This window comes from Balaenoptera borealis (genome assembly GCF_965194805.1).
Source record: "Balaenoptera borealis genome assembly, chromosome: 2".
NCBI lineage: Eukaryota > Metazoa > Chordata > Mammalia > Artiodactyla > Balaenopteridae > Balaenoptera > Balaenoptera borealis.
In genome coordinates, this window is record NC_138867.1 from 126,551,433 (window position 1) to 126,578,021 (window position 26,589).

The following is a 26,589-nucleotide window of genomic DNA, read 5'->3' on the forward strand; positions in this document are numbered from 1 at the left end:
AAGATTTCAGTGTAATCTAATCTCTGATCTCTTTTTTTAAAGTTCTGTGGCTGCAAGATGTTTAACTCACAGAACTCTTTATGACAGAACACTGGGAACAGCAGAATTTCCCCAAATATCTGGTCTTTAGGAGATGGCCTTTCTCCTTTCTCAAGGAGAGAAATTCACCTGATATATGGCAGTGATAATATGCAGTATCATAGTGTCAGGGGTTAAAGCAAAAAAAGCTTCAGAGCAACACCTGTGTTTGAGGGCTGGCTTTGTCACTTGCTAGCTGAGTGAACTCAACAAATTGCACAAACTGAAGTTCTGTGGAAATACTTTAGAAACTCTTCCCAAATAGAATATGTAATTATGGTCTGTATGAGGTGTAAGGGTCCAACCCCTTCATTTACAGGGGATTAATTGAAACCCAGAGGGAAAATGGCTAACCCACAGTCAGGGGCTGGTTGAGGCCAGGCGGGATAAGAATTCAATGCCTAATTCCCACCAGGCTGCCTCTACCTTCATCATTAATATTCATAGAAATGCAAGGAGCCAGCAAGTATTTCCCAACAAACACTCACAGTATGAATGATAATCCGTTTCTTTCCTCAAAGTTCTCTGTTTTCCAAGACTTTAAATTCACCTATTTACATTAGGAAGAATGTTTGGTGCTGCATTCAGTCATCTCTTTATTACCTTGTTTTTAACTCAGCTCACCTCTCTTCTAATTAAAAGAGTGTGTTCCACTCTCCAGCTTAAAACTCTGATCACTAAAAGGTGGGAAACAAATTACGGGACATTCTAGATATTTCAAAGTAATATAGACCCTCAACTCTCAGCTAAGACTCCATCTAAACCTGTTTTTTTCACTGTAACCATAACCAAATCATCTAAATAATGTTTAGATTTAAGGCCACTAGAGGCCACTGCTCTCTAATTTTTGTTGGTTTGTCTATCTCACTGTCTCAACCTGATCCACTCTAAAATTCTAAAGATGCCTAGACTGCAACAACTAAAAAAACGAAACTTGATAGATGCATTTGGTAAATGTCTATGGAATGAATGGCTGGACAGTGATTGCTCTACAGCAGCTGTCGGCACACTTTTTCTGTGCAGAGCCAGATAGTAAATATTTCAGGCTCAACTATGGCAACCACTCAGCTCTGATGTTGTAGTATGAAAGCAGTCACAAAGGAAACATCAAGGAATGGGCATGGCTGTGTTACAATAAAACTATTTTTGGAAACAAATTTGAGTTTCACATAATTTTCACGTCACAAAATACCTTTTGTTTTCCAACCACTTAAAAAAGTAAAAACCATTCTTAGTTTACAGATTGGAGGATTTGGCCCCTAGGTTGTCATTTGCCCACACCTACTTGCCATAGGGAACTGAGTTGTAGTGTCTGGCACATTTTTTAAAGACCTTAAGAAATGTTTCATGGATGGATTACTGAATTAATGTCAAATTTAGAGAATCGTGTCTCTCTTACAATGCTGCCAGGTGTGTGAGTCCTAACAATCTCTCTAAATAATAACTGGCGCCACAATTCTCCCAGGAACTTCATATTTGGAATCAGAAAATCTGGGCTCACATTCTGACTCCCTCAGACGACTGCTGGATGACATGGATGGTCATAAGCCCTACTCTGGAGCCTCAGTTTCCTCATCTGTAAGATGGCCTGGACCAACACACCCACCCCACAGGGCAGCTGTGAAGGTCCAATGAGAGCCTTCAGTAAACTGAACGATGAGATGCAAGTGGAGGTAGTATTGCTTCCACCATAATTCCCTTTATTATGAAAGGGTTATCTTCTTTTTTTTAACTAATCTTCCTATAACCTTCCGTTCCTTAGACCAGATCCCAGGATGGTAGGAAACAGAGATAGAACTGGTGAGGAAGTAACGATACTGTGAAAGCATTTTTAAAATCATTTACCAAGTGCTTTCCATATACATCCTCATACCAACACTTTAAAATATGTATGATCATTATGTCCCCCACTTCACTGTTGGGGAAACTAGGGTGTAATAGGTTAAATATCTTGCTTACAAACACAATTCTAAAAAGTAGTGGAAGCTGTCTGACTCTAAAGCCTGAGCAATTGAGCAAAGTGGCTTAGTTCCTCAAAGGGAGGGAAGAGACCATGTGAGGCCCATCGGAGGGCGGGCCTTCCCCCCTGGGAAGCTGCCCAGTCAGAGTTCCTGCTGCCGCTTCAACTTGAAACAACTCCAGCTGACCTTCGCATGGTTAGTACAGTCCCAAAATATGGAGGCTGCTGATTTTCTGATGCAGGCCTCAAATGCGCCACTCAGACACGGGATGCAGTAAAAACATAAGAGAAACAACACTGCAAACTATACAACGTCTACCGTATGAAATACACAGCCACTAAAGAGAATGAATAAAAATCACGTATTGATGTGACATGATGTTGAAGGTATACCTTTGCAAAGGCAAGTTGCAGTTGTTATATACTGCATCATCTCATTTATATACAAGAACAAACCAAAACCATGTATTTTTATATGTACATTTTGACGTATATAAAAACACAGAACACGTTCTTGAATTATATAAGCCAGGTGATGAGGGCAATTCTTGGGAGGGGAGTGGAACTGAGTTGGTGTCAAGGGGTATTTTGTGGTATCTTTATTACTAGAACTCTTTATAATGGGGTGGAGTACATAAATACATTATTTGTATAACCTGTCATTTATATAGTCTAAAAATATATAATTTGCATATTTAGAAATAAAATATTTAGAAGAGGAGGAAGAAATCACTGCGTGAGGATGGAGTGACCCGAAGTGTTTTCAGCCCTGATTTCTGTCCCGTATAAGCTCTGTGTCCTTGAGCAAATCATGTTCCCTGACAAAGTCTGTTTCCTTTTCTATAAAATGAAGTCAGTAATCCCTCCCCGCAAGCTGCTGGGAGAGGCTCAGAGATCTTGCTGTGAAAGCGCACAGAAGCTGTAAAGTGCTGAGAAGCCTGCAGTGCTGAGCTGATGGGACGTATGGGAACATGTCCATGTAGTGTTCCAAGTTCCAACTAGAAATGTGAGGAAGTCAAACTGCCTTCCACTGGGGTCCCTCCTGCTGTGGGCAGCCCCAGCGATGGTCTGAAACATAAAAGACTAATCCTCTCTTTGGCTCACACACCTGATTCCCAGGGTTCTTTGCTGGTTACTCAGTGACTCCAGGCTGCTGAATACTGGGAAGACTATGAAAGATCAGTGTGGAAGGGCCTTTCCTCCTGATCAATCATCTACCTGAATCCCTGCAATGTTTAAAGATGGAAATTGAGGCTCAGAGAGTGAAAGGGAGCAGAAGAAGATACAGAGGGTGTGTGGCAGAGTTTCACTCTGGAGTAGGCATGTCCCAAGTTCCTTTCCAGGTCCCAGGATGACATGGAAGGGAAGTTCTTAGGCAGCATGAGGAAAGGGGCCAGGCTTGGCTTGTTCACTGCTCCCTCCTGGAACAGGGTCCGCCACGTGGATGTGGAGTAAGTCAGTCCAAATAAGGAACCGTGTTGCACGCGTCTAGGACCGTGGGCTTTAGAGTCAGACTGCCATTGTTCCCATTCCAAACCACACTTCCCAGGTCTATTACCTTGGACTAGTCACCAGATCTCTCGGTGGAGGCGTGCTCATCTGGAAAGCGGGGTAAATTCTGGCACTTATCTTGTAAGGGTTTTATGAGGATTAAATGAGATGATCCATGTAAACAGAGCACTTAACATAGTACCTGGCAGAAAGGAGCTCATTAAATGTTACTTCTCTTACTATTGCTACATTATTACATTATTATTATTATTTTATTATTACCTAAGACATGTTTCGGGGTGAGCTGAAAAAGGAAGGAAAAGGAAAGGAGAAGCCTAATCTGAACCGAGTATAACAGTAGTTCAAAATATAAGCAATTTCACTTCCTTTCTCTCTATGCTGCCACAATATGGAGAATGCAGCTTGTCATGAAATCACATTAGCTCATAAAGTTTGGGAGTTCTCTTTGGTAAACTCCCTTTCACCTCTTCTCGGCTTAAAGAACCCCTCGTGGGAGGCGGGTGCCCTAACAGCTCTCTGACACTCACTGTGTCCCTTTCAAACTCGGAAGCAGAGAGGAGGCTCTCTGTGCATTGGCTTCCTGTTAGAATTTAATAATCTTGCTTTGTTTTCATTTATTCCTCTCTATGGCTGCTTTCTATTAATGGCAATTCTGAATTTCTATTTGGGGTACTGATACAATGTTTCTTTCTAAAATAACTTTATGTAAGTGAAAACTTGAATTGACTTAAATAAAAATATTAAGTAAATAACAGTACAGGCAGGACACACATTTGGTAAAAATCCTTGGGTGACACATGTTGGAACACTCAACAATCCTACCAGCTCAGAGATTTTCTCCATTTTGTAGATGACATAAGTGAAGCAAGTGCTGGTTAGGGCCCAAAGTGACACGGTGTCCCAAACTCAAGCCTTCAAATCCATCTCTGATTTGTTTAAATTCAAACCAAATATTTGGCCTCAGTTTTCTAGGCTAGATGGAAAAGAGATTGCAAGTTATGACTAGAAGAGGTAAGTGCATTAGTCTTTTTTTTTCCCCCCCTCTAGAGCAGCTATTACAGTAAAGGAGTTTGACTAGAGTAAAACAGAGTAATACAGAAAAAGAGAAAAGCAATATTGATCTCTCACCGAAGAGAGATATAACACCAAAGAGAAAAACGGGTAGACAGCACAGCACCAAGAAGACATTACTTTTGTTCTTACTTGAAGACAATAACAAAGTCAATTTAATTATAGCCACTCCCCAGCAACCCACCCCATTTCCCTCCCTCATCCACCCCCATGCCCACACCCCCATCCCCCAGCTAGACAGAAATTTGCTTCAGGACAGAGCAAGTTAGCAGCATGAAGTGGAAATGTTGGTGAGATGAAAAGGTGAAGTCTCAGAAAGAACGAGTATTTCTGCAAACACATACTTGAGTGTTAGTTGAAGTTGGTTTTTATCCCTTTTGCTTCCTAGCTGCTGATCATGAGCTGGAAGGGGAGTTTCAGGGCTTCTACCTGGACAGCCCTGTAGGCTGGAGAGTCAAGGTGCAAAGCAGCACTGGTGAACCCCCCTTTATCCCGGGCATGGGGCAGTCTAATTGCAGCATCCATCACCCCAGTGACTGTCAAGGCCAATCTGGCAGATGTGGCTGGGGCCATGGGCCCTTCTCTCTGGGAGCATCCCTTCATGACACTGCAGGCTTTCTGAAAGAGGATGGCCTCAGAGAAGACAGCAAAGTACTTCCTTCCTTGACAAGCTCCAAGTCTCCTCCTTCCGAGGCTTCCACACACATGCCATATTACCTAGATTCCCGGGAGCCAGAGATTTAAGTAATGCCAGGCTAGTAGCTGTCCAGAGAGAGCAAGCCTGCTTCTGTCCTGTGAAGCTCCAATGCGAGCATTTGGTGCATCACCCTCATCATCCCAGCTCTGCTCCAAAGAGACAGCAAAATTTGCTTGTGAGGCCCTCTCTGCAAAGGGGTCCTTCTTCTTGACAATGGCAAGGGCTCCTATTCCTGCAATTGCTGTCCTTTCCCTGACCCAGGGTGCGTGTGACCTCTACAGACACCATTCATAGGCTGGCCCACACAAGCATGACCAAAGAGTCCAGAAGATATGGACCCGTGACATGGTAAGGTCTCATTTTCCCACCTATGTTGTAATCTATAGATCCCTGTTGAGTTCAAGTTGCCATTTAATATGGGAGACTGCCACTGAGAAATAATATTTTGCATAAGCAGATATGCTTGCTAAGATCCTGGGAAGAAAAACATTTCATAGGGATGAAATCCTACTGTATTCATGTATGTGTGTATGCATGTATGTATTAAATAGTAGAAATTATTGACTTTGGAGGTATTAAAGTTTACCAGCTGCCTCAATGCACTAAACATTTTCCTCCTCACTGTATTAAAGTTTACCAGCTGCCTCAGTGCACTAAACATTTTCCTCCTCACTGTTAGCTGGCTCTATGACTGTCTTAGTCTTTCCCTAAGTTCTTTGTGCTTTGATGAGAAGAGAGATCACATTCAGACAGCATGTGGAAAACTCTGGACCCCCAAATTCACTCATCTCTGCCTTTTCCATGAAAAAGTGGGAAAAAAAAGGAAATGCAACTCTGAGGAGTCTTATTAACCCTCAGCACAGGGAGGGTTCCATCTAGGGGGTGACCAACCAGCCTAGTTTGTCTGAGATTGAGAAGTTTCCTAGAATGTGGGACTTTTGGTGCTAAAACCAGGGTGTTGGTCACCCTAATCCTATGTGGAGTCTGACCATCCTTCTCACCATTTCTGGGGACAGAGAGAAGAGGGAGGGCTAATGAGTTCTTCCCTCATGGATGAAATGGGTGAGAAGGAGGCAACTGAGGCTTCTGAGATCACTTGGGAAGGAAGGAGGGGCCAACAGCCCAAGTAGAAGGGCAAGGAGAACTGGTGAGGTTAGAAAGTTACGGCACATCTTTATCTTGTAGTTCATGTTACGTATGCTCCCAACCATCCCCCACGTTGCCTGTTCCCTAGGCTTCCCTATAAGGATCAGCAATTAACCCTTTCAGTAGGGTTTTTATCAGCAGCCAAAAGAAAGGCAACTGAAAAACCTGAGTCTCAACCTGAGGGGATAATTCACCCCAACATAAAGTCATTTGTTGGTAGCTTTGACATCAGGGAAGCATCTCCTTAGGAGATTGGAGGAAATGAGATACTGGAAAAGGTGTAGAAAAATGGTAGCCCAGGAACTTCACAGGCAGGAGGCCAGTGAAATTTCCCAAGAAAGTAAGCCCCTAAAAGGTGCCTTATAGGAGCAACTGAGTTTCCCTCCCAAAATATGAATTGTAGGACAATTCTCAATCGACATTCTTGGTAAAGGTGTAGGTCCTTTCCCCATTGTCATGGAAGGGGAGTGAATCAAGATTTACTTCAAATGACCTCACAGCCAGTATGCCAATGAGAAAATGTCATCTTTAAACACACACACACACACACACACACACACACACACACACACACACAGACACACACACCAGACCAGCTGTAAAGATGCCTTCTGGTAATGGATCCAAACCAAAACCTAAGCAGAGTTTCCAAAGTCTATCCCCAAGAAAAAAAGAAAAATATTCAGGTCTATGAACCAAAAAACACTGATGCTTCACTTGTCATAATTCAGTGCTTCTGGACAGACATCTTGGCACTACTATCAACCTAATTTCATTATAAGAGCCTTGATTAATTCACCCACCAATGCAAGTCCAGAGGAAGATGGCCAGAATGGAGAGGAAATTGGAGCTGTTGAGTTCAAAGAAAAGACTTAAAAGGGTGGGTAGGCGGCAGATCACTGTCTTCCAACATTTAAGGGCTCTCAGTGGAAGAAGGGGCCAACTGCTTGTTCCCAGATGCAACTAGAGCAGAGACAAATTTGTGTTCCCACAAAGGAGAGACCTTCCTTATAACTAAAGCTTCACCACAATAGAAGGAACTGCACTAGGAGGTAGTGAGCTCCTATCCCTGGAGATGTACAAGCAAAGACTGACCAACTTCCAGGGACGCTATGGAGGACGCTGCTTCTGTGCTGGCTGGGAGCCTGCATCTGACGGTGCCTGAAGTCCCTTCTCAACTCTGAGATCCTCCATGCTCTGGCCTTGGATCCTGTCCAACCCTGTCATCCATGTACCTTTCCTGGGCCCTTGGTCCCACTGCCCCATGCCTCACTGGTGGTGATGAGGGTCAGGAGAGATGCCAGGGTATCCTGTTCATGCAGACATGAATGGGAATGAATGGCTTAGTTGTGAGCCACGTCCTCAATCAGAAGCATGATTCCAGGGATTCTGGGTCATTGTGTATGGGCAGTTTCTCGAGTTCCTGGTGATGTCCACTGTGCAGAACTGTGTACCTAGGAAGGATGGAAAGAAAGCTTGAGAATTTGACAGGCATCCTTCAAATCCACCGAAGACAGCACTCCCACCACTCTTGACTTCCTTTCTGCTGCACACTTCCGAGAGCATGGCGAGGTGGGGCCAGGCGGGGGCTGGTACTTCATCAAGAGGGAAGCCCAAATAACAGCATCTGAACGGTTTATATTAAGGGGGGGGAACTGAAGTCCTGGAGGAAAGGGGTACATGGAGGGTGAGAGGCAGAGATGGGATTGGTACCCAGATTTATTTCCCCACAACAAAGCCTGGGGCTCTCGTGTTACTCATCAAAATGGACCCTATGTACCACTTCAAGCAGTATCTAAATATGCTAAGTTCCCAAGGGATGGCTCTGGGTTCAGCAATACCCAAGTTCTGACTGAGATTAGTAAACCACTCAGAGCCTGAAAGACAATGTAGCTCTATTTGTTAGTTGGATTCCTTTTGGTGACATTTGGGATAGTAAACCGATTAGATGAATCCAACAGCAAGTTGACTGTAAGCATCAGAGTGAAATTTACTACTTGACAAGTGTTTATTATTCTTCTGCAGTATCACACAGTTACACTCAATATGCTAACTGCATTGAAATCAATCTCAATTGCAAGTGGGTCCTGTCATCAGTAACCCAGTTTCCAGCATCTGGCAGTTATTCTTATGACATTGTACAGTTTAGGAGCGTTATTACCTCTCATTCCCAAGGCCAGTGTAAAGCCCATTCAGTAAAACAAATAAAAAAACACATACCACTTACTTGGCATCATATGTTGACAACCAACTTGTGGGTGGTTTCTCAAGAATTATATTGATGCTTTCCTTTGAATTATAATAATTTATTGCTCACTCATGTTGGCTTGTTGGCATATACAAGGTACCAGGTACTAAACTCTCTCCACGCATGACCTTATGTAATCTGCACGACAGCCCCATGAGATGGTTATTATGTTTATTTTTCATTTAAGCAAAATGACACATAGCTTCAGTGACTTGCCCAAAGGAATACAGGTAATATGTGAAGATACAGCCAATCAAACCTGGTCTATCTGATGCCAACACCCACATGCTTAACTGGTTCGCACACAAGCCATGGAGTAGGTATAAATTTAAAACAGTGAGTCTTAACCGGAACAATTTGGAGGCACTTTTGGTTGTCATGGCAGGGGCAATGCTACTGGCATCTAGTGGATAGAGACTAAGGATGCTGCTAAACATTGTTCAATACACAGCACAGACTCCCACAACAAAGAATTATCTGGCCACAAATGTCCATAGTGCCCTGATCTAGAATAAAAAGTCCTCCTAGCTGGATAGAAGCAGGTGTTAGCTGAGGAACACAAAGTGAAGGGCATGAGTCTGCTCTCACAGAACTGTCACTGCGGTGCTGCTAAGACAGAGGTCAGCAGAGGGGATATGGCCTGAAGAACCACAAGCACCTGCTAGGTGAGTGTTGAGGAGAAGAATGCAGTGGGAAGGGCTACAGAAAGGGTCGGATCACACAGTCTTCATGAGGGCAGCCAGGGCAGGTCCCTGTGAGATACGTGAGTATAGGCTTTAGGGAGGTCAGCATTCCAGCTATTGAGTCCTAATCTCTCAGCCTCAACACCACCCTTCTAAGCTTGGCTTTGTGCTTCTGCAAACCAAATGTTGGCTTGTCGGCTAGCTCCTATCAGGCTCCTCCAACTGGAAGAGCCTGGAAGCCTGGAAGGAGGAGAAGGGCCTTGCTTCTCCTGTGAGCTTGCTACCTGCTCCTGCTTCTCGTGGGCATCACCCCAGCCACGCTTCGTCCGCCCAGCAGCGGCGATGCCTTGCAGTTGCCTTGCAGTAGCAGCGGAAAGTCTTGTTTACAGTCTTTCCAACTCTTGCATAACCAGCTTCACGGCAGCCCCTCAGAGACAGTGCCTCATCCTCAGAGGTCAAGTTTCTGCTCTGTGGGATCCCTCTAAGTCTCTACGTTTTTTTGGTTATTCCCTTTGTTCCCTCAGCCCTAGAGGGAGCAGTTGCTTTCTGCAGTTGCTACCTCCATACACACTATTAAAATATTGTTTAAATAGCTGGTGTGGTTTCTGTCTTCTGTCTGGTCCTGAGATATAATGAAGAATGGAGGCATGTGCATATCTGGGAGAAGAACATTCTAGGTAGTGGGAACAGCAACTGCAAAGGGCTTCAGGCTAGATCCTGTCTGGAACGTCTGAAGAAAAGCAAGGATGCTGGGCACCAAGGCAGAAGGAGTGAGGGGCGGAATGGAAGGAGCTGAGAGCTGAGGTCAGTGAGGTAGCCGGGGCCAGAGGGTTGGGGTGGAGGAGGCACGGCTGGCAGATCCTGATAAGGCTTTGACTTTTCCTACATGTGAAAGGTTTGAGCAGCGCCCTGACATGATCTGAAATGACTTCTTAGCAGGCTCTCTCTGGTTGCTCTACTGAGAGTAGATGGAATGGAGGTGGGGTGAGCACAGGGAGACCAGTTAGGAGGTTACAGCAATAATCCAGGTGACAGAGTAGTTTGCTGTTATACTTAATACCAGAAGGTTTAGCCTTTACAACTGTTCTCAGACTCTGTCACGTGTGTTGGTGTTTCCCTTGCCTTGGCTCACCAACTGGAGGCTGTGTTATGCAGCACAGTGATGAAAACTATGACTTGAGTCAGACAGACCTCATTCCCAAAGCAGGCTCTACCACTTACCAGCTCTGTGATATTTAGCAAGTTATTCAATCTCTCTATGCCTCATTTTCCTCCCGTGTAACTGAGAGTGATGATACCGACCTCACAATACTGGTGTATGGACCAAATTGCATCATGTATGAAAAACACTAGCACAGGGTCTGGCACAAAGTAGAATCTCAAAATATTGAAACTGAAATTATTCTATTTACTTCTTTCCCTCAATACCTCATTTAGTTATGAGTATATAATAATGATAATAATTACATATGCACAGCAGTTTACTGTTTAAAAATATTTTCCTCCTTTATTTCCTTTATAGGTAAAACCTAAAAGAACTCAAGATGTAGAAGGCTCCCAGATCTTGTCTTTCTCCCTTATCAGAATCACAAGAGCTCTTTTGGCAAGCATGTGTACCAAAAGAGCACTAACTGATTTTTCCCACCCATGACTTTATTTATAAGCAGCTCTTCAGGCCAGGCAAAGTAGGCAATAAGACCAATATTATACAGAGGAGAAAAGTGAGACTCAGCTCAGTTAAGTGAGTACTGAGCATCATGGTAAGTGAGTGGCAGAGCCTGGTCAGGACCACAGTCAGATGCTTGCCTGTTGCTCTTGCCCCTGAATGGCATTGCTTAATGACTTAAATACAGGTCTTCAAAAAAGGGCTCAGAACCAAACACCCCTGTGAAATGGGGCTGTATTGCAGTATCTGAAAATCATACACAGCTCATTTTATGAAGGAATTAGGATATACGCCAGGCATGAGTTTTGGTAATTACATACATGACTTCATTTATATCATTTACTTTTCACAACCCTAAGTGGTAGCAACTATACTGGGACCTACCTTACAGATGAGAAAACTGAGGCTCAGAGAAATCAAGCAGCAATTTATGTAAGGTCACAGTGTCCACGATGCCCACACTCTTAAGCTCAGAACACACTCCTGAACCTTTGCCCTGTTCATGGCCAATAAGCCACGTTCACTGGCAATCAATCAAGTCCACATGAAGAGGGTGTCCTGGTTGAGGTACCTTTTGGTATTTCTGATCATATAAGAAGATATACTGCCATGGAATCAGGCACACCTCTACAGAAGCCTTGAACATGTCTCTCCTGAGTATCTATTTCTCATGTGCTAGTAAGTGAATTCTTCAGAATAACAAGTGGAGGCTCCCTTTCTCCAGAGTTCAGTGGAAAGGCAGCAGCTCTCGTTCCATATGAGGGTGAGCAGACAGGCATGTGTTCTGCTACAAGCTTTGGGTGGCCCTCTCACTGTGGTGGGTGATGCACCCGGAAAGGAGGAGCTAGTCTGAGATTTCCTTGGCAGGACTCTAGCAGAGGGCAGTGTGTCTCACATGGAGTCTGGCCTGCAGAGGTTTTCCCAAATCTCATGAGATATATTTTTAATTTGGTATTTTCACTTTGATAGGAAATAAACAATCTGAGCAGATTTGGGATGATCTAGTAGCCACCTTATGAACTCATACTGCCTTGGGAATTCAGAGCTTGAATTGCATTCAGGTCCACATGATGTTGTGGTGACAACGAATGACTTGGTGCAGTGTTTCTCTAACAAGGGTACATGAAAGTACATGATACTGCAGAACAGCATTCAAATCCTGACTCTACCACTTACTAGTTGTGTGACCTAATCAAGTAGATTAGTTCTACCTACCGCACAGCTTTGTTGGGATGATAAAATGAACATCTATAAAGAGCTTAGCAAAGGTCTGGACATGTAGTGGGTGCAGAAATCTTCACCGGTAAGGAAACCAAGGTGCAAAAAATGTGACTTTCCCAGGGTCAGAGAAGGAGTTATGTATGGAATGGTTACGAGTATAAGCTCTTGAGTCAGAATGCCCGGGTTAAATCCTACCTCTGGCACTGACTAGCTCTGTGAATTATTCAAAATGTTCTGGGTTGTTGTGGGCATTCAGTGAAATAACACACATAAAATGCTTATTAGAACAGTGACAGCCAGCTAGTAAGCACTCCGTAAATGTTTATGAGAACTGTTGCTATTTGATGACAGTGGTAAGACTTGAATGCAGTGCTTGATTGCTGATTCAGTGCAGAAATCCATTCTTTAATAATTAATCAAATGTTTGTTCACTTAGTCATTGATCACAGGGCTGAAAGAAACCTTCAAGATGGCTTTACAGACAAAGAAACAGCCCCAGAGAGAGACAGTCATCTGTTCCGAGTGGCAAAAGTCTCTCAGCTCTGTTTGGTGTAATATCTTACTTGCAATCTTGCAGCTGCGCTGGGGAAAGCAGACCCCAGATGTGTGGGTGTACCTGGGCAGTTCCAAGTCCAGATGAAAAAACCCAACTGCTGTTTCCCAAGCAACAGCAAGGCAGGAGGCAGCTCCCTTCAAGCTGGGTTGCTTTCCCTCTTTACATTAATTTACTCAAGCACGACTGAAGCCACATTAGGTTTGGTAATTACCTGAGGCTACAATTCATTCACTGAGCAATTAGCATCACACTTAGAGCAGCCTGGATGCGGTAATTAGTCGCATAATAAGAGCCCCCTCTGCCTGCCCAGCCTAGTATTATAAGGAAATGATTAGACTTTATTACACATCATCCCGGCCCTACCCTGCATGGCATTGCTCATATGGAGGCTACTGCAAGATGTTTTAATTATTAAAACGCAAGGTGCATGAGTTTAAAGAGATTCAACCCTAAGACAGAGTTTCAGGAAAGCCGGAGCCCCATTACCTGGAAACAAAGATCTCATCTTGGATGTTTTTTGATGTTCAGGGAGAAGTGAGACTTTCAAATCTTAGGCATTTATTCATTCAGCTACTTATTTAAAAATATATTTTGAGTGCCTACCACTATGTCGTGCCCTGGAGGTAACAGGGCGGTGAGGAAAATCTACAGTCCCTGTCTTCGAGGAGCTCACAGTGTAGTGCGGGAGAACCACAGTGAGATGGAGAATCGCAGGCCTGAGAAGTGTTAGGGATGAGAGGTATTTGGCGGTGCTGTGAGAACATGTCATAGGGGATGTGGCTGAGGTTAGTGTGTCAGGGTAGCGTGACTGAGGAAGTGAGGGAGATGAGAACTGAAAGACGGGTAGGGGTTAAACAGGTAAAGAGGAGGAAGATGTTGGCAAAAGGGCCAGCAAGAGTAAAAGACCACGGTCCTGAGGGCAGGTGTGCCTTGCGAGAGTAGAACAGGGCAAGTAGCACTTTAAGAGGAGAGTGAAGACTCAGAGACTCACCCTGCTAAGGGCTGTTATGCTCATCTTAAGAGCAGTGGGAAGCTGGCCAAGGTAATGAGAATGGATTCATGAGGATTTCATGTTTTGGAAGAACACTCTAGCTGTGGTGTGTAGAATGGGCAGAGGTGAGGTTGGAGTGGGAGCCCAGAGGCAAGTCAGGAGCTATCTTAGCTTCCTATTGCTTCTATAACAAATTACCACAAACTTATTAGCTTAAAAGAATGCAAATTTATTATCTTACAGTTCTGGAGGTCGGAAGGTCAAAATGGGTCTCCATGGGCTAAAATCAAGGCGTTGGGCAGAGCTGCATTCTTTCTGGAAGTTAGGGGAGAACGCCTTTCCTTGCCTTTTCCAGCTTCTAGAGGCTGCCCACATTCCTTTGTTCGTGGCCTCATTGCTCTAACCTCTGCTTCCACCATCACATCTCCTTCTCTGACTCTGACCCTCCTGCTTCTTTATTACAAGGATGCTTTCGATTACAGTGGGCCCACCCAGATAACCCAGGATAATCTCCCCATCTCAATACTTATAGCTTAATCACATCTACAAAGTACCTTTTGCCACCTAAGGTAATACATTCATAGATTTTGGGGATTAGGATGTGGATCTCTTTGGACATTATTTTGCCTGACACAGGTGATTTTCTTTTCTTTTTTTAAGATGGAATACGCTAATTTTAATTTAATATTGTTATTATGCTTAGAGTAATTTTTTTTTTTTTTGGCAGTGTGGACTGGCTCTCTTTATTTTTATTTTATTTTTAAAAACTTTTATTGTTAATTTACAATGTTGTGTTAGTTTCAGGTGTACAGTAAAGTGAATCAGTTACACATATACATCACAGGTGATTTTTCAAGGTGTCTAGAGATGTTAGTGACTCAGAGATGCGGGATGGTAGCGGTGGAGGTGTTGAGAAACAGTCAGATTCAGGATACATCTTGAAGATAGAGCTGACAGGACCCAGTGATGCACTGGACATGGGGGCAATGAGGGCTTTCAAGGTACGGCATGGGCTAGGCAAGGTGCAGAGGCAGGAAAGAGCTTGGAGTGATGTTTGCGGAATGGTGAATGTTCTAAGAGTGTATCCTACATGATGGGGATGGGGGTGCTGGGAGATGAGGCTTAAAGGAGGTAGAGGCCCCATGACTGAGGGTCTTACAAGCTAGGCTCAGGAGGTTGGGCTGAGTCTTCAGGTAATGGAGAGAGAAATGAACACTGGCTGCGCTGCGGGGAATAACGGGGACGATTGGGACACTGAGACCAGTGTGGAGCCTCGTTCCTCCAGAAGAGAAAACACAGGTCTAAAGCACAAGTAGGAGCAGTGGGCAGGAGGAAGAGAAGGACCTTGCAGACAGTGATGGGCAGGACACCCTCACTGATTCCACTGACCGTGAAGGGTGTCCAGTCTGAGTTTAGCCTGCAGACCTAAGTGGATGCTGATGTCACTCATTATGGAGCCCTCAACCCCCCTGAGACTTTTCTTCTCCAGGAGAAACACCTCCAGTCCTTCAGGATTCCTCGTAGACCAGGGTTCCTATTCTCCCTTGGCTCCCTGGTTGTTCTGCTCTGGACTAGCTTATTTCTGTCATTAGAAAACAGATATTCTTGTTAACAGTTAAGGGATTCTGGCCTCAGGTCCTCTCTTTGATTATCAGCGGAGCCAGGATCAAAATCCACACCTATGATTCAGCTGTTTGTTTTTACACAGACATTTATAGTGATTCCAAAACAGGGAATGCCTCCTTTAACTGTGTTCCCCTCTTGGCCTCCCCACCCCATGCCATCTCGGGCTCACCATCTCTTACATGTGCTTCTTCACCATAGGACACAGCTGTGGCGGTGCCCCCCAGCCCTTGTCTTCCATAATCTGAGGACCAGTCCCCACCCCTGCAGGAGGCTCTATCTCCTGGTCATAGCAGAGCCCAAAGTTACTCTGCTTCTACCTCCAGGAAATATGTGACTGGGGACTTGGAGATATTATCAGGGTCTTAGTGCTTGAACTGAGAATGGGAAGGGCTGCCTGGAGGAGCCAGGTTTGACCCATGTGTTCATAGAATCAGAGAAAGTTGATCCAGAAAGAGAAAAGAATGAAGTTGATGTACAGTGAAAAATAGACAAGAGATTATGGTCTCAGACATGTGGAAAGAGGAACACTAATCCCTAAAAGCACCCATATTCCTTATTTGTCACCATGAAAGACAGTAAATTTCCTGCTCTGGGGATCCATGAGATATCTCTGTATCTTTCCAATAAATCTCCCTTTGTTTTTCTTCAGGAAGCATGAATGGGCTTAGAGCCTGTGGTAGGCATTGTGAGTTATTTACTTTAAAGCATGTGCCCACACACTCTTCTTTCTTTCTAATAGACCCTGTCTCCTAGTACAGGCAAAAACACCAGATGCTTGACAGCTAAGGGTTTGGCCTCTGATCTTCTGATTGATGACTTGAAGGTCTGCTAGGGGAATCTGATGGAAAATGCTTTCCTCCTGAATAGAAGACAAGTATGATAAGAGTCTGCCTTATCTTCTAGCATTTGGTTGTGGTTATGTGAGGAGGATACAATGTTTGGAGCTGTTGCAACTAGTTTGTGACCATGAGAGTATCATCCAGAATGAAAACTAATAGGCTGAAAAGAGCAGAGGAAAAGCATCTGGGTCCTTCACAGTGTTACTGAATTACTGAATTAACCAATTCTAAAACTACCAAACTCTACCAAACCAAGCTTTCTATCTTGTAAATGGATAATCTTATTTTTTAAAGTTAATTTTAGTTAGGCATTCTAGTGCTTATAGGCCAAAGTATTCTAAATGACATAACGCCCACGATCCCTGTCTTCCACGTCTACTATGACTTCCCACATTCTGCCACATCCAAATCCTACCCACCCTTTAAGACCCATTCCAGAAGCCTTCTACATCATCCATGAGCATTTACTGTCAATAGGAACACAAATTATCTGCTAATGTGAGGTGTCTGATTGGACATATGTCTGGCCTCCTGACACTCCTGGAAGGCAGAGCCCATATCTTATTATATGATAGGAAGAAACAATCTTTCAGCCCTGTACTTTTGTTTTTATTTATTTTTAAAAATAAATTTATTTATTTATTTTTAAAAATAAATTTATTTATTTATTTATTTTTGGCGGTGTTGGGTCTTTGTTGTTGTGCATGGGCTTTCTCTAATTGTGGCAAGTGGGGGCTACTCTTTGTTGCGGTGCGCGGGCTTCTCATTGCGGTGGCTTCTCTTGTTGCGGAGCACGGGCTCTAGGCACGTGGGTTTCAGTAGTTGTGGCTCATGGGCTCAGTAGTTGTGGCTTGTGGGCTCTGGAGTGCAGGCTCAGTAGTTGTGGCGCACGGGCTTAGCTGCTCCGCGGCATGTGGGATCTCCCCGGACCAGGGCTCAAACCCATGTCCCCTGCGTTGGCAGGCAGATTCTTAACCACTGCACCACCAGGGAAGTTCCAGCCCTGTACTTTTAAATTGTTATTGCATGTAATACTTACAATGAGTCTATGATGTCAGCACTTATTTTATATATCTCCATTTCATAGATGAGGAAACTGAAACTCAGAGAGGTTAAGATTTGCCAGAGGTCACTCAGCTAGCAACAGCAAAGCCAGGATTCAAACCCAGGCATGCTAGAATCCCAAGCCCTTTTTGCTATTAGTACTTCCCAGCCTTATTCTTTTTAACACTAGCTACATAGCTCACAACACCTCACGTATAGTGCAGAATATCATAGAATCTATAGAAATATTTACTGAATGGATTACAGAATGAGACAATCCTCCCCCACATTGCCTGGGACTTATACTGATTACAAAGTATGTTGGCAACTATTCTCCCATTGATCTTCATGATAGCCCTGTGTGTCACACCACTCAGGTTATCTCTGCATTTGTGATGTCGCTTTCCATTCTTTTATGTTCAATGTCATATCTTCTGGGGGATGGTGTGGGGGGAGATGTAACCTCCCACACCTCTACACATCCCTCTTTTCGATAAAGCCCTGCTGTGGGTATTTCTGGTTCTCAATCTTTCCATGAGAAGGAGACTGAGAAAGCTATCCTAGCACAAAACTTACATCATGGGTTGGGTCATTGCCATGGAAACCCCCTGGCAAAGAAGCTAGGAGTCTGTGGATACAAAAGGAATATTTTTCAACTGGTATAGGATGGGAAGGTGTTTAAAACTGAATTTTTTTTCTCTCTCCCCAAATTCATATGTTAAAGTCCTAAACCCAAATATGATGGTATTTGGAGATGGGGCCTTTGGGAGGTAATTAGGTTTAGATGAGGTCATAAGGGTGGGGCATCCATGATGGGATTAGTGCCCTTATAAGAAGAGGAAAAAAGAACTGAGTCCTCTTTCTCCACCCTCACTGCCATGCTCTCTCTGTCTCTGTCTTTCTGTCTCTGTCTCTGCCATGTGAGGACAGTGACAAGGCATCTGTCTGCAAGATAGGAAGAGGAGTCTCACTGGGAACCAAATTTGCCTCCACCTCGATCTTGGATTCCCCAGCCTCCCAAACTGTGAGAAATAAATGTCTGATGTTTAATCTATTTGGTCTATGGTATTTTGTTATAGCAGACCGAGCAGACTAATACAGGAAATCTCAAGGAGTCAAAGAAAGAATATGGATGGAGAGAGCAGGAAACAACAGTATAGATTGTGGAGATAGGACTTTTTTGCCATTAGTCATTAACTCAGGAAAACCTAAGGCATCAAGAGAAAATGAACTAGCAGAGGGGCACGTGCATGTATGTGTTTCTGTGAATCTTTTACTAGCAACACTGCATTTATCTAAAGGTCAGGTATCCAGCGACCTTAACTATCCAGAAACCTGCACTGAGGTGTTTTTTTTTTTGTTTGTTTGCTTGTTCTATTTAAAGGTCTCTGAGTAATCAGAGTGTTGTCCCAAAGGTGTGGACTTTCCTTGTAGTCTTCCTCGTTTTTCCCTCAGAGAATATTTAAACTTAGTTTGCATACAACTCTAGAAAGCTTGGTTCTTCCACACACGGCAGAGGAGAGACTGGAAACTAGGATGGGAAGGGAAATACGTAATGCTAGTGGTAGATAAACTGATTGCAGGAAAAAATGATAGCTGACATGTGCAAAGAGAAAAGAAACATAAGAAGGTCAACAAAATCAACATAGCAAAACCAACCAGGGCCATATAGGGCAGAGGAAAATATTTCAAACATCCCTCAAGGCCATTACTGTAGTGTAAAATAACTTAACAATGGAAATTCAAAATAATGACTTCGAACAAAGTTACTCAAAGTCTGATCTGATACTAGGGGAATCCAAATAAAGTCTGTAGTTCACTTAATAGTATTGGATAAATGTTAATTTTCTAGCTTTTGATAAATGTTCCATAGTTATGTAAAACGTTAGCATTGGGGGAAGCTGTGTGAAAGGTATATAGGCACGCTATGTACTAGCTCTGTATTATTTTTCTATAGATATAAAAGTGTTTCAGGGGCTTCCCTGGTGGTGCAGTAGTTGAGAATCTGCCTGCTAATGCAGGGGACACAGGTTCGAGCCCTGGTCTGGGAAGATCCCACATGCCGCGGGGCAACTAGGCCCGTGAGCCACAACTACTGAGCCTGCGCCTCAAGCCTGTGCTCCGCAACAAGAGAGGCTGCGACAGTGAGAGGCCCGCGCACCGCGATGAAGAGTGGCCCCCGCTTGCCACAACTAGAGAAAGCCCTCGCACAGAAACGAAGACCCAACACAGCCAAAAATTAAAAAAAAAAATAAAAAAAAATAAGTGTTTCAAAGTAAAAGATTTCTTAAAAAACTAAAAAATATCAGTTTAGTCACGATCATTTGTTTGAGAAAGTTGGAGTTCACCACTTATAGCCAAGGAGATGCAGGATGAATTGGGGTCTGGGATAACCCAGATGAGCCTCTGAGGACCACGATAACACTGGCTGAATTCAGCTCGGTCAAGTGCTCATCTCCCAGAGGGCTTGGAAAGGCTATGCTCCCAGAACAGGGAAGAAGCCCCAAACAAAATTTAAAACTAGGGAATAGAAAATAAAATAAAGCTCTCAAACCATGCAAACCTTTGGCTTTCAGATCAACAGCAATCAAGGTCCAGAAGGAACTCCCTTGGCATGGCAGGCCTCTGCCAACAACCGTGATATTTCTAGGATGTATGATGTGTCCACTGGACTCAACCTCGTCCAGGGAGGACAGAAGGATAAGCAGAAACCAAGGGCATTTTGTAGGAAGAAGTGAACGGACAGATGCAGGCAGACTCACAACACAGACAGTAACAGACTTACAGAGCACGTTCAGAGCTAGACAGGAACTGGTCTATTGCAGAAGAGCAGGAGGAAGCTGGAGACAGAGGAGCAGCCACTTTTAGTTGAAACAGAAAACAGCCACAGATGAGGAAGAGCCAAGCAGAAGTTGGGAAAGAAGAAAAGAAAGAAAACACAGAGGTTAGTGGACTGGTGATCCTAGCCCAAGCAAGCATTCTACTAGGCTCAGAGTGCCTTTAGGGGAGGACAAGGAGGGGAGCATACTTGTTGCACAACATGGTTATGCCACACTGTACCTCTGGAAAGCACTTTTATAGCCAGAATCTCATTTGAGTCACACAAACACTTGGGAGGTTTACGGTGCAGGTTACTACCTTAATTTACCAAGTCATAAAACAGGCACAGAGAGGAAAGTTATTTGTCCAAGGGCACCCAATAGTTCGCATCTAAGGCAGAACAAAAGCCAAGTGTTCTGAATTACCTTTCATGGTATCATGGCCAAGATATGTACAGAAAGCCACCCTCTTTCCTTCCCCTTCCTCTTCCTCATCATTAGCCAGGCCCCATCCTTACATGAATCATCCCATATAATATTCCCATATACAATATCCCCATATATAATATTCCGCCAACCTTGTGAGGTAGGTACTATTAACTCTCATTTCCTAATGTGGAACCTGAGGCTTAGTAAATGCAGTGTGACCAAAATAATCTAGTTAGTAAGAGGGAAAACCGTGACTCGACCTCAAGGCCCTCTGACTCAGAAGCACACACCTTTAAACTGAGCATCGTGACCTCAGAGCCTCCCTTCTAAAGGCTAGAGCAACCTATTCCCCACCCCCATCCTCCCTAGTCCCCAGATTCTGGACCAGGCAAGCAACGAAGCTCTTCTCGAGCTCTGCGTCCCATTCCAAGAAGCAAAAGCCACGCATGGCTTCCTCATATTTCCCAGAGATATTGTATTAGGAAACCCCATCCAAACATCCTCTCCATATCTTCAGGGCCCCAGGTTCTAAAAGGCTCTCCCTACTCTGCCCACTTCTTCCCTCATCAAAACATCCAATTCTACTTCAGATGAGGCAAGAGACCAGACAGAAAACCAGGAACCTGGAGTTAGAATTCTTAAGGGTAATCTGATTAAAATAATTCACCATAAAGATTAAAAAGCACAGACCATACCCTCTTTGCCCTTCTTCCCTCTTCTTTAGCTAACCTCCGATGATATGTCCGTGCTGAGTGATCTTTGAGAATGTAGTTGGGTTTGGCCACTTCCTCCTTACAGCCACCTCTGGCCATCTCAATGTTATTCCCTTTCCCTCTTTTAAACAAACATAGCACTTTCTGCTTCTATAATTTATTTGACAATATGAACTGCCTGTGACAGCCCTTACTGTGTCTTGTTAAATACAACTGTATATGCATTTAAGTAGCATGTTTCCAGATAAATTACAAGCCTCTTGTGGGAAGGAACCATAACTTATTCATCTAGCACAGTTATTATTTTATTGACCATTAGCCAAGCAATGGTGGTTGAGAGTCAAATGTCCAAAATTCTAATCTCAGCTCCATTACTTAGAAGCCTCCCAATCTTGGACCTCCCTATGCCTCAGTTTCCTCCTCTGACATAGAGATAAAAGCAGTACCTCCCTCAGCCAGTTATGGTGAGGCAAGATCGTATGTGCTCATTATGCCTGGCACGGTGCTCATGAAATATTAGCCAGTACTGCGCTAGTCAAACATTAAGTTAACTACATGATTACATAGTGATATGGACCCACAACTTTTTCTTCCTTCAACTGGTTCTCTCTAGCCCTTCATTAGCCTGATGACATGCCTTAATATCCTTCACGAATAAGACTCTCTAAACACTCATCCAAACACTATGTGTAGTCTATGAAAAGTTTCAATTTCAATAACTCATATGCTGGAATGAAAATTTAAGAAAGAAACTCAGAAACTTTCAGTGGGCTATAAATAATCACAGATTTAAATATCTGGGTGTCTGTTTGCATGATATGCTTTCCTGGAAATCAGGCAATCGGTACCTGGCCACTCAAACACTAGGAGCCGTGATGCATTCTAGTGCAAGAGGAGCTGAGACCACTCCTTGGCTCTGGGTCTTCCACAGTTCAGTGGTTTCCAGAATCTGTGCGGGGGCTGGGATTACACGTAGGATAATACAAACTATTACAAATAACTAATACTTGGCACATATATGTTAGACCTGCATAATAATTAAAAATTTAACTACTCTTACATGTTTATATATTTCCTTTTAAATGCAAGTAACAACATTGTTTTTCTTGGATATAACCCTTAACGAGTTTAATGAGCGAACTTTTGGGAGTGCAACGTGTAGGTAAGTTATAGACATGTCTGAAATAGTGAGTAATTCTGGGGGAAAAAAAAGCCTTTCCTTATGAAAATCTCAGAAGATATAAGTCTTACAAACACTTTTTTTTTGCACTGCAATACACTTAAACATGGGGGATGAGATTAAAGTTACATATTGAAGAAACAAGATGAAATTTACAATATTACTATAAAATAAAAATTCAGATTTTCATAAATTTTATAATTTGTATTAAAGACCTCACTGTCTGTCCCCTGTCTGTGTCAACCCTGCTGAATAGTTTTCCTGCGACCTCTGGCTGTTTGAATTTTTACTGGCTGGAGTGATCATGTAAGACCTCGCCCAGTTGGAATCTATGTTTTTATATACAGAGATTGTTCCTTACATTTGTACTGCAGACCACGATCTTACAAAGCCTTTGACAAGCATCATTTTACTTTTTACTCACCACAAACCCAGGAGGCTGGTATTGTGAAAGTTTGAATGGAAAGAAGTCACACATCCTTTCCCCTGCCCAGACAATGTAGAAGACCATGCTAACTGATCAGTCTTACCTTTCTTAAATTCAAACACGGTCCAGGCAGAGTCTTGACCTGGCAGCTTGGGACACAGCTGAGGTAGGTCACAGACCCAGGAAACAGCACTGTGCAGGCTGACTTGGCTGTTGTTTGGATGGGGATGTGACAGGCTAGGGATTGGTTGGTGGTTAGCCAACTGCCTGGCAGCAGGTGTTAGGAAAACTCAAAGCCAGAGAAACAAGGCTTGGTGGCAGATAGAGGGAAGAGGTCAGGCAGAGAGCTGGGATCCTAGTTAATAGCTCAGAGTGCTTCAAACACCTGGACAGCTCCTGCCACCTGCTTTGACTAAGAACCCTGGCTTTCCTGATTAGGTCAACCCCTGTTACTCCTGGAGGAAGTCTTTGCTACTAGAAAGGGTCTTATCCACAAATACTGAGTTAATACCTTAAAATCATTTGCCATAGGCTCAGAAGAGAAGCATACATCTGGCCCAAGGTAGGGACCCACAGCGGTGTCCTCCCTGGGCAGGGAGGTCATATCATCCTCTTCCTCAGACTGAGGGCTCTATGTCTCCTGGACAACAGTTGAGGACCAAGTCTCAGAGCTGTTTCTAAGCAAAGCTTAATGTCATACCAAAGGCAGCTTCCCCTAGCATGGCAAATCCCTGTCTACAAAGTGTTCTTCCATTTATTCTGCCTTATACATCAGGGGCAATGATGAAACTTCTTAAGGGTAATTTTCATTATTTTTGCAGCAACAATATCGGGAAACACAACTTTACATATTGCCCAACAACAGCGTCTATTTGAATCTACTACCTTAAAAAAAATCTGACCTAAAGTTGTTCTAAGCTGAAGCTGATTGGAAATGACTGGGACTCCTTCCATGAGCTAACTTTGAAATATCACCTATTTTTATAGTCATTAACCCACTCTAAGGTTGTACCACTATGATCTTAACAACTTGCTTTAACATCACTCTTGGTGCTCACTTTGTTCAAATGTGCTTTAGCCTTTGGCCAAAACCAAATAAAATACAGCTCTGATCTGACCACATCAGCTCTGCTGTCAAAAATGTCCTGGCTCCTTACCTCACACTTCCCTACTCCAGGGACCTCTGGCTTGTCCCTAGTGGCAGGTTAAGGTCTAGCACATTCTGAAGCCACCTCTGCCCTGGATAGGAACTATTAGAAGGGATCTGGCTGCTGTTGATGAATTTCACTCTCTGCAGCATTCACAATGAGGTCCTGCAGGGGCGTTGTGTTTGTTTGGTCAGGGCTTTTTCCATTAGGCTTGGTCATCAGCAGTTGGCTGGTTACAAATGCAGTCCTAAGATCGAATGGCTGGAATCCAATTATCCCAGCTTCCTGTCTGTAGAGCCCTGCCAGGGAAGAACACAGTCGTGTTTGCCTGCCTTGTCAGGCTCCCAGGACTCAAAGTATATCATTTGGAGAAAACTAACAAACAATGGATCCCCAGATGTTTTGATGGAGCGGCAACATGGTGTGGAAAGAGGATGCACTGGTCCAGAACGCAGAATCTAACACTATTCCATATTCTGCCTCTTCCTGGCTCAGTGTCTACCTCTTCACTTCTCTGAGCTTCTGTTTCTCATTTATTAGTGGGAGATCATAACACCAACCACTGGGCTATTGGGAGCTTTTTAATGAGATGATGTATGTGAAAGAGCTTTGAAAACTATAATGATTATGGTGATGATGATAATAATAACAAGGTTAACTGACATTTACTGAGTGCCTATCATGAGAAATGCACCCTAGTGGGTGTTTAATAGACACCATCTCATTTAATACCCACAAACATCTTTTGAAAAATTGGTGATGATGGTAATAATGATATTAATAACAATAGCTAACATTTCTTAAGTGTTTACTATATACCAGCCTCCAGCGTCAGCATTTTATGCATGTTAACATAAGTAATCATTACATCATGGGAAATAGGTACTATTATCATCTCTAATTGACATATGGGAAAAATTGGATACAGCAGTTGGGTAAACTGCTCAAGATCAAGCTGGTGGTAAGAGGCCACAAGGATTCAAACATAGGCATTCTGGTTCTAGAACAGAAGTTGGCAAACTTTTTCTATAAAAGGCTAGATATAAGAATTTTAGATTTGGGGGCCACATGCCATTTCTGTTGCATATTCTTCTTTTTTGTTTTTTTTTGGGGGGGGGCTGGTTTAGTTCTCATTGTTGTTGATTTTTTAAACCCCTTTACAAATGTAAAAACCATTCTTATCTCAAGGGTTACACAGAAATAGGCTGACAGCTGAACGTGGCCTACCATAGTTTAATGACCCTTGCTCTAGACATAATTTCAATTTTACAGATAAGGAAACTAACGCTCAAGTACTTAAGTAATTGAAATCAGGATTTTAATCCAGTTTTGTCTGCTTCCAGAAAGTGTGTCAACCCATACTCTATTGCTTTCATGTATGCTGTTAAAATGTAAGATATTACCACTGAGTTAGGGACGCGATACTCATCCCAGTCAATTTCCAAAGAGAATAGGTTTTTCTTATTTGAACAGACTTGGGGACAAGATAACAGTTGAGATTTAGCAGACCCAGTGCCTAGTACAGTGCCTGATGCATAGTAGGCATGACATATATCTGTATTGAGTGAAAGAATTCTGATTTCTGATTAGATTCAGTGATTAACCAAGATCTCAGCCATTTGCTCAAACTCTCAAGACCTTGTGTTTGAGTCTGTAAATGAAGGCAATGACATATTCCTTTATCTAGTTCATAGGGAATCTGTAACAATTTATGAGATAATTTCCATAGAACTATTTGGAGAAAAGATATTATGTAAAGAAATATGATCTCCACAATGAATTGTTCTATTGACAGCAATGGCACTTGGGGACTCTATTTATGACTTTGAAATAAATATATCACTAGCCAGAAACAGTACAATAGGGACAAGTCTGTGACTTCATCAAGTTAATATTGTTGTATCCACCGATACAATCTCATAATAAAGCAGGGATTTTTATTTTAACCTTGGGTTTTTACTTCAGGGAATAAGTGAACTTCTTGGAAATGTATTCAAAATTCTGTCCAGATTTCTAGGGGCAAGGCCATAGATTTTATCAAACTCTCAAAGAGTTTTATTATACCCTAAATGTCAGAACTACAATAAAATTGCTGCAGTGTAGTCTGCACCTGATGAGGAAAAGGGAAAGATAAAACTTGCCAGTGTGTAGTGATCAGTGCTAGGTTTTCCAGATACCCCTGTCAGTATGATGCTTTGTTATACTCTCAACATACCCACTTAGGATCCTAAAGCAGCTCACCAGTTCCCCACTGGCACAGGAGTCTGGGTCTACAATCCAACCAGAAGATTAATCACCTGTCTAAGCTGGGTGCAGTGACAAACACTCAGGGTAACCAGCAGGGTAAAATCAGCTACAAAATGCAGCAACAGGGCCTTTGCCAGTTTTATCTTTACCCCCAAGATCAGGCCCACAGAGACTGTCATAACAAGGCTTTTTTTTTTTTTTTCATTACTAGCACCTAGCACAATGCCTGGCACATAGTGGGTGTTGAATAAAAATTTATCTGAATGAAGATTAGGATAATAATGATAT

At 43.2% G+C, this 26,589-nt stretch overlaps 1 protein-coding gene across 3 annotated transcripts in view; it reads right to left on the reverse strand.

Annotated features, from left to right (window-relative positions):
* Nucleotides 1–5: 5 nt before the first annotated feature.
* HTR4 (5-hydroxytryptamine receptor 4) overlaps nt 6–26,589 on the reverse strand; it is a 361,553-nt gene continuing 334,969 nt past the window's right edge. For 2 of the 3 annotated variants that reach the window (XM_082382755.1, XM_082382753.1), the window contains one exon: nt 6–7,918. In XM_082382755.1, the coding sequence (XP_082238881.1) occupies nt 7,831–7,918 (88 nt within the window). In that variant the 3' untranslated portion in view covers nt 6–7,830. Of the gene's footprint in view, nt 20,200–26,589 lie in introns of all 3 variants that reach the window. The other variant, XM_082382757.1, reaches the window with a different exon arrangement.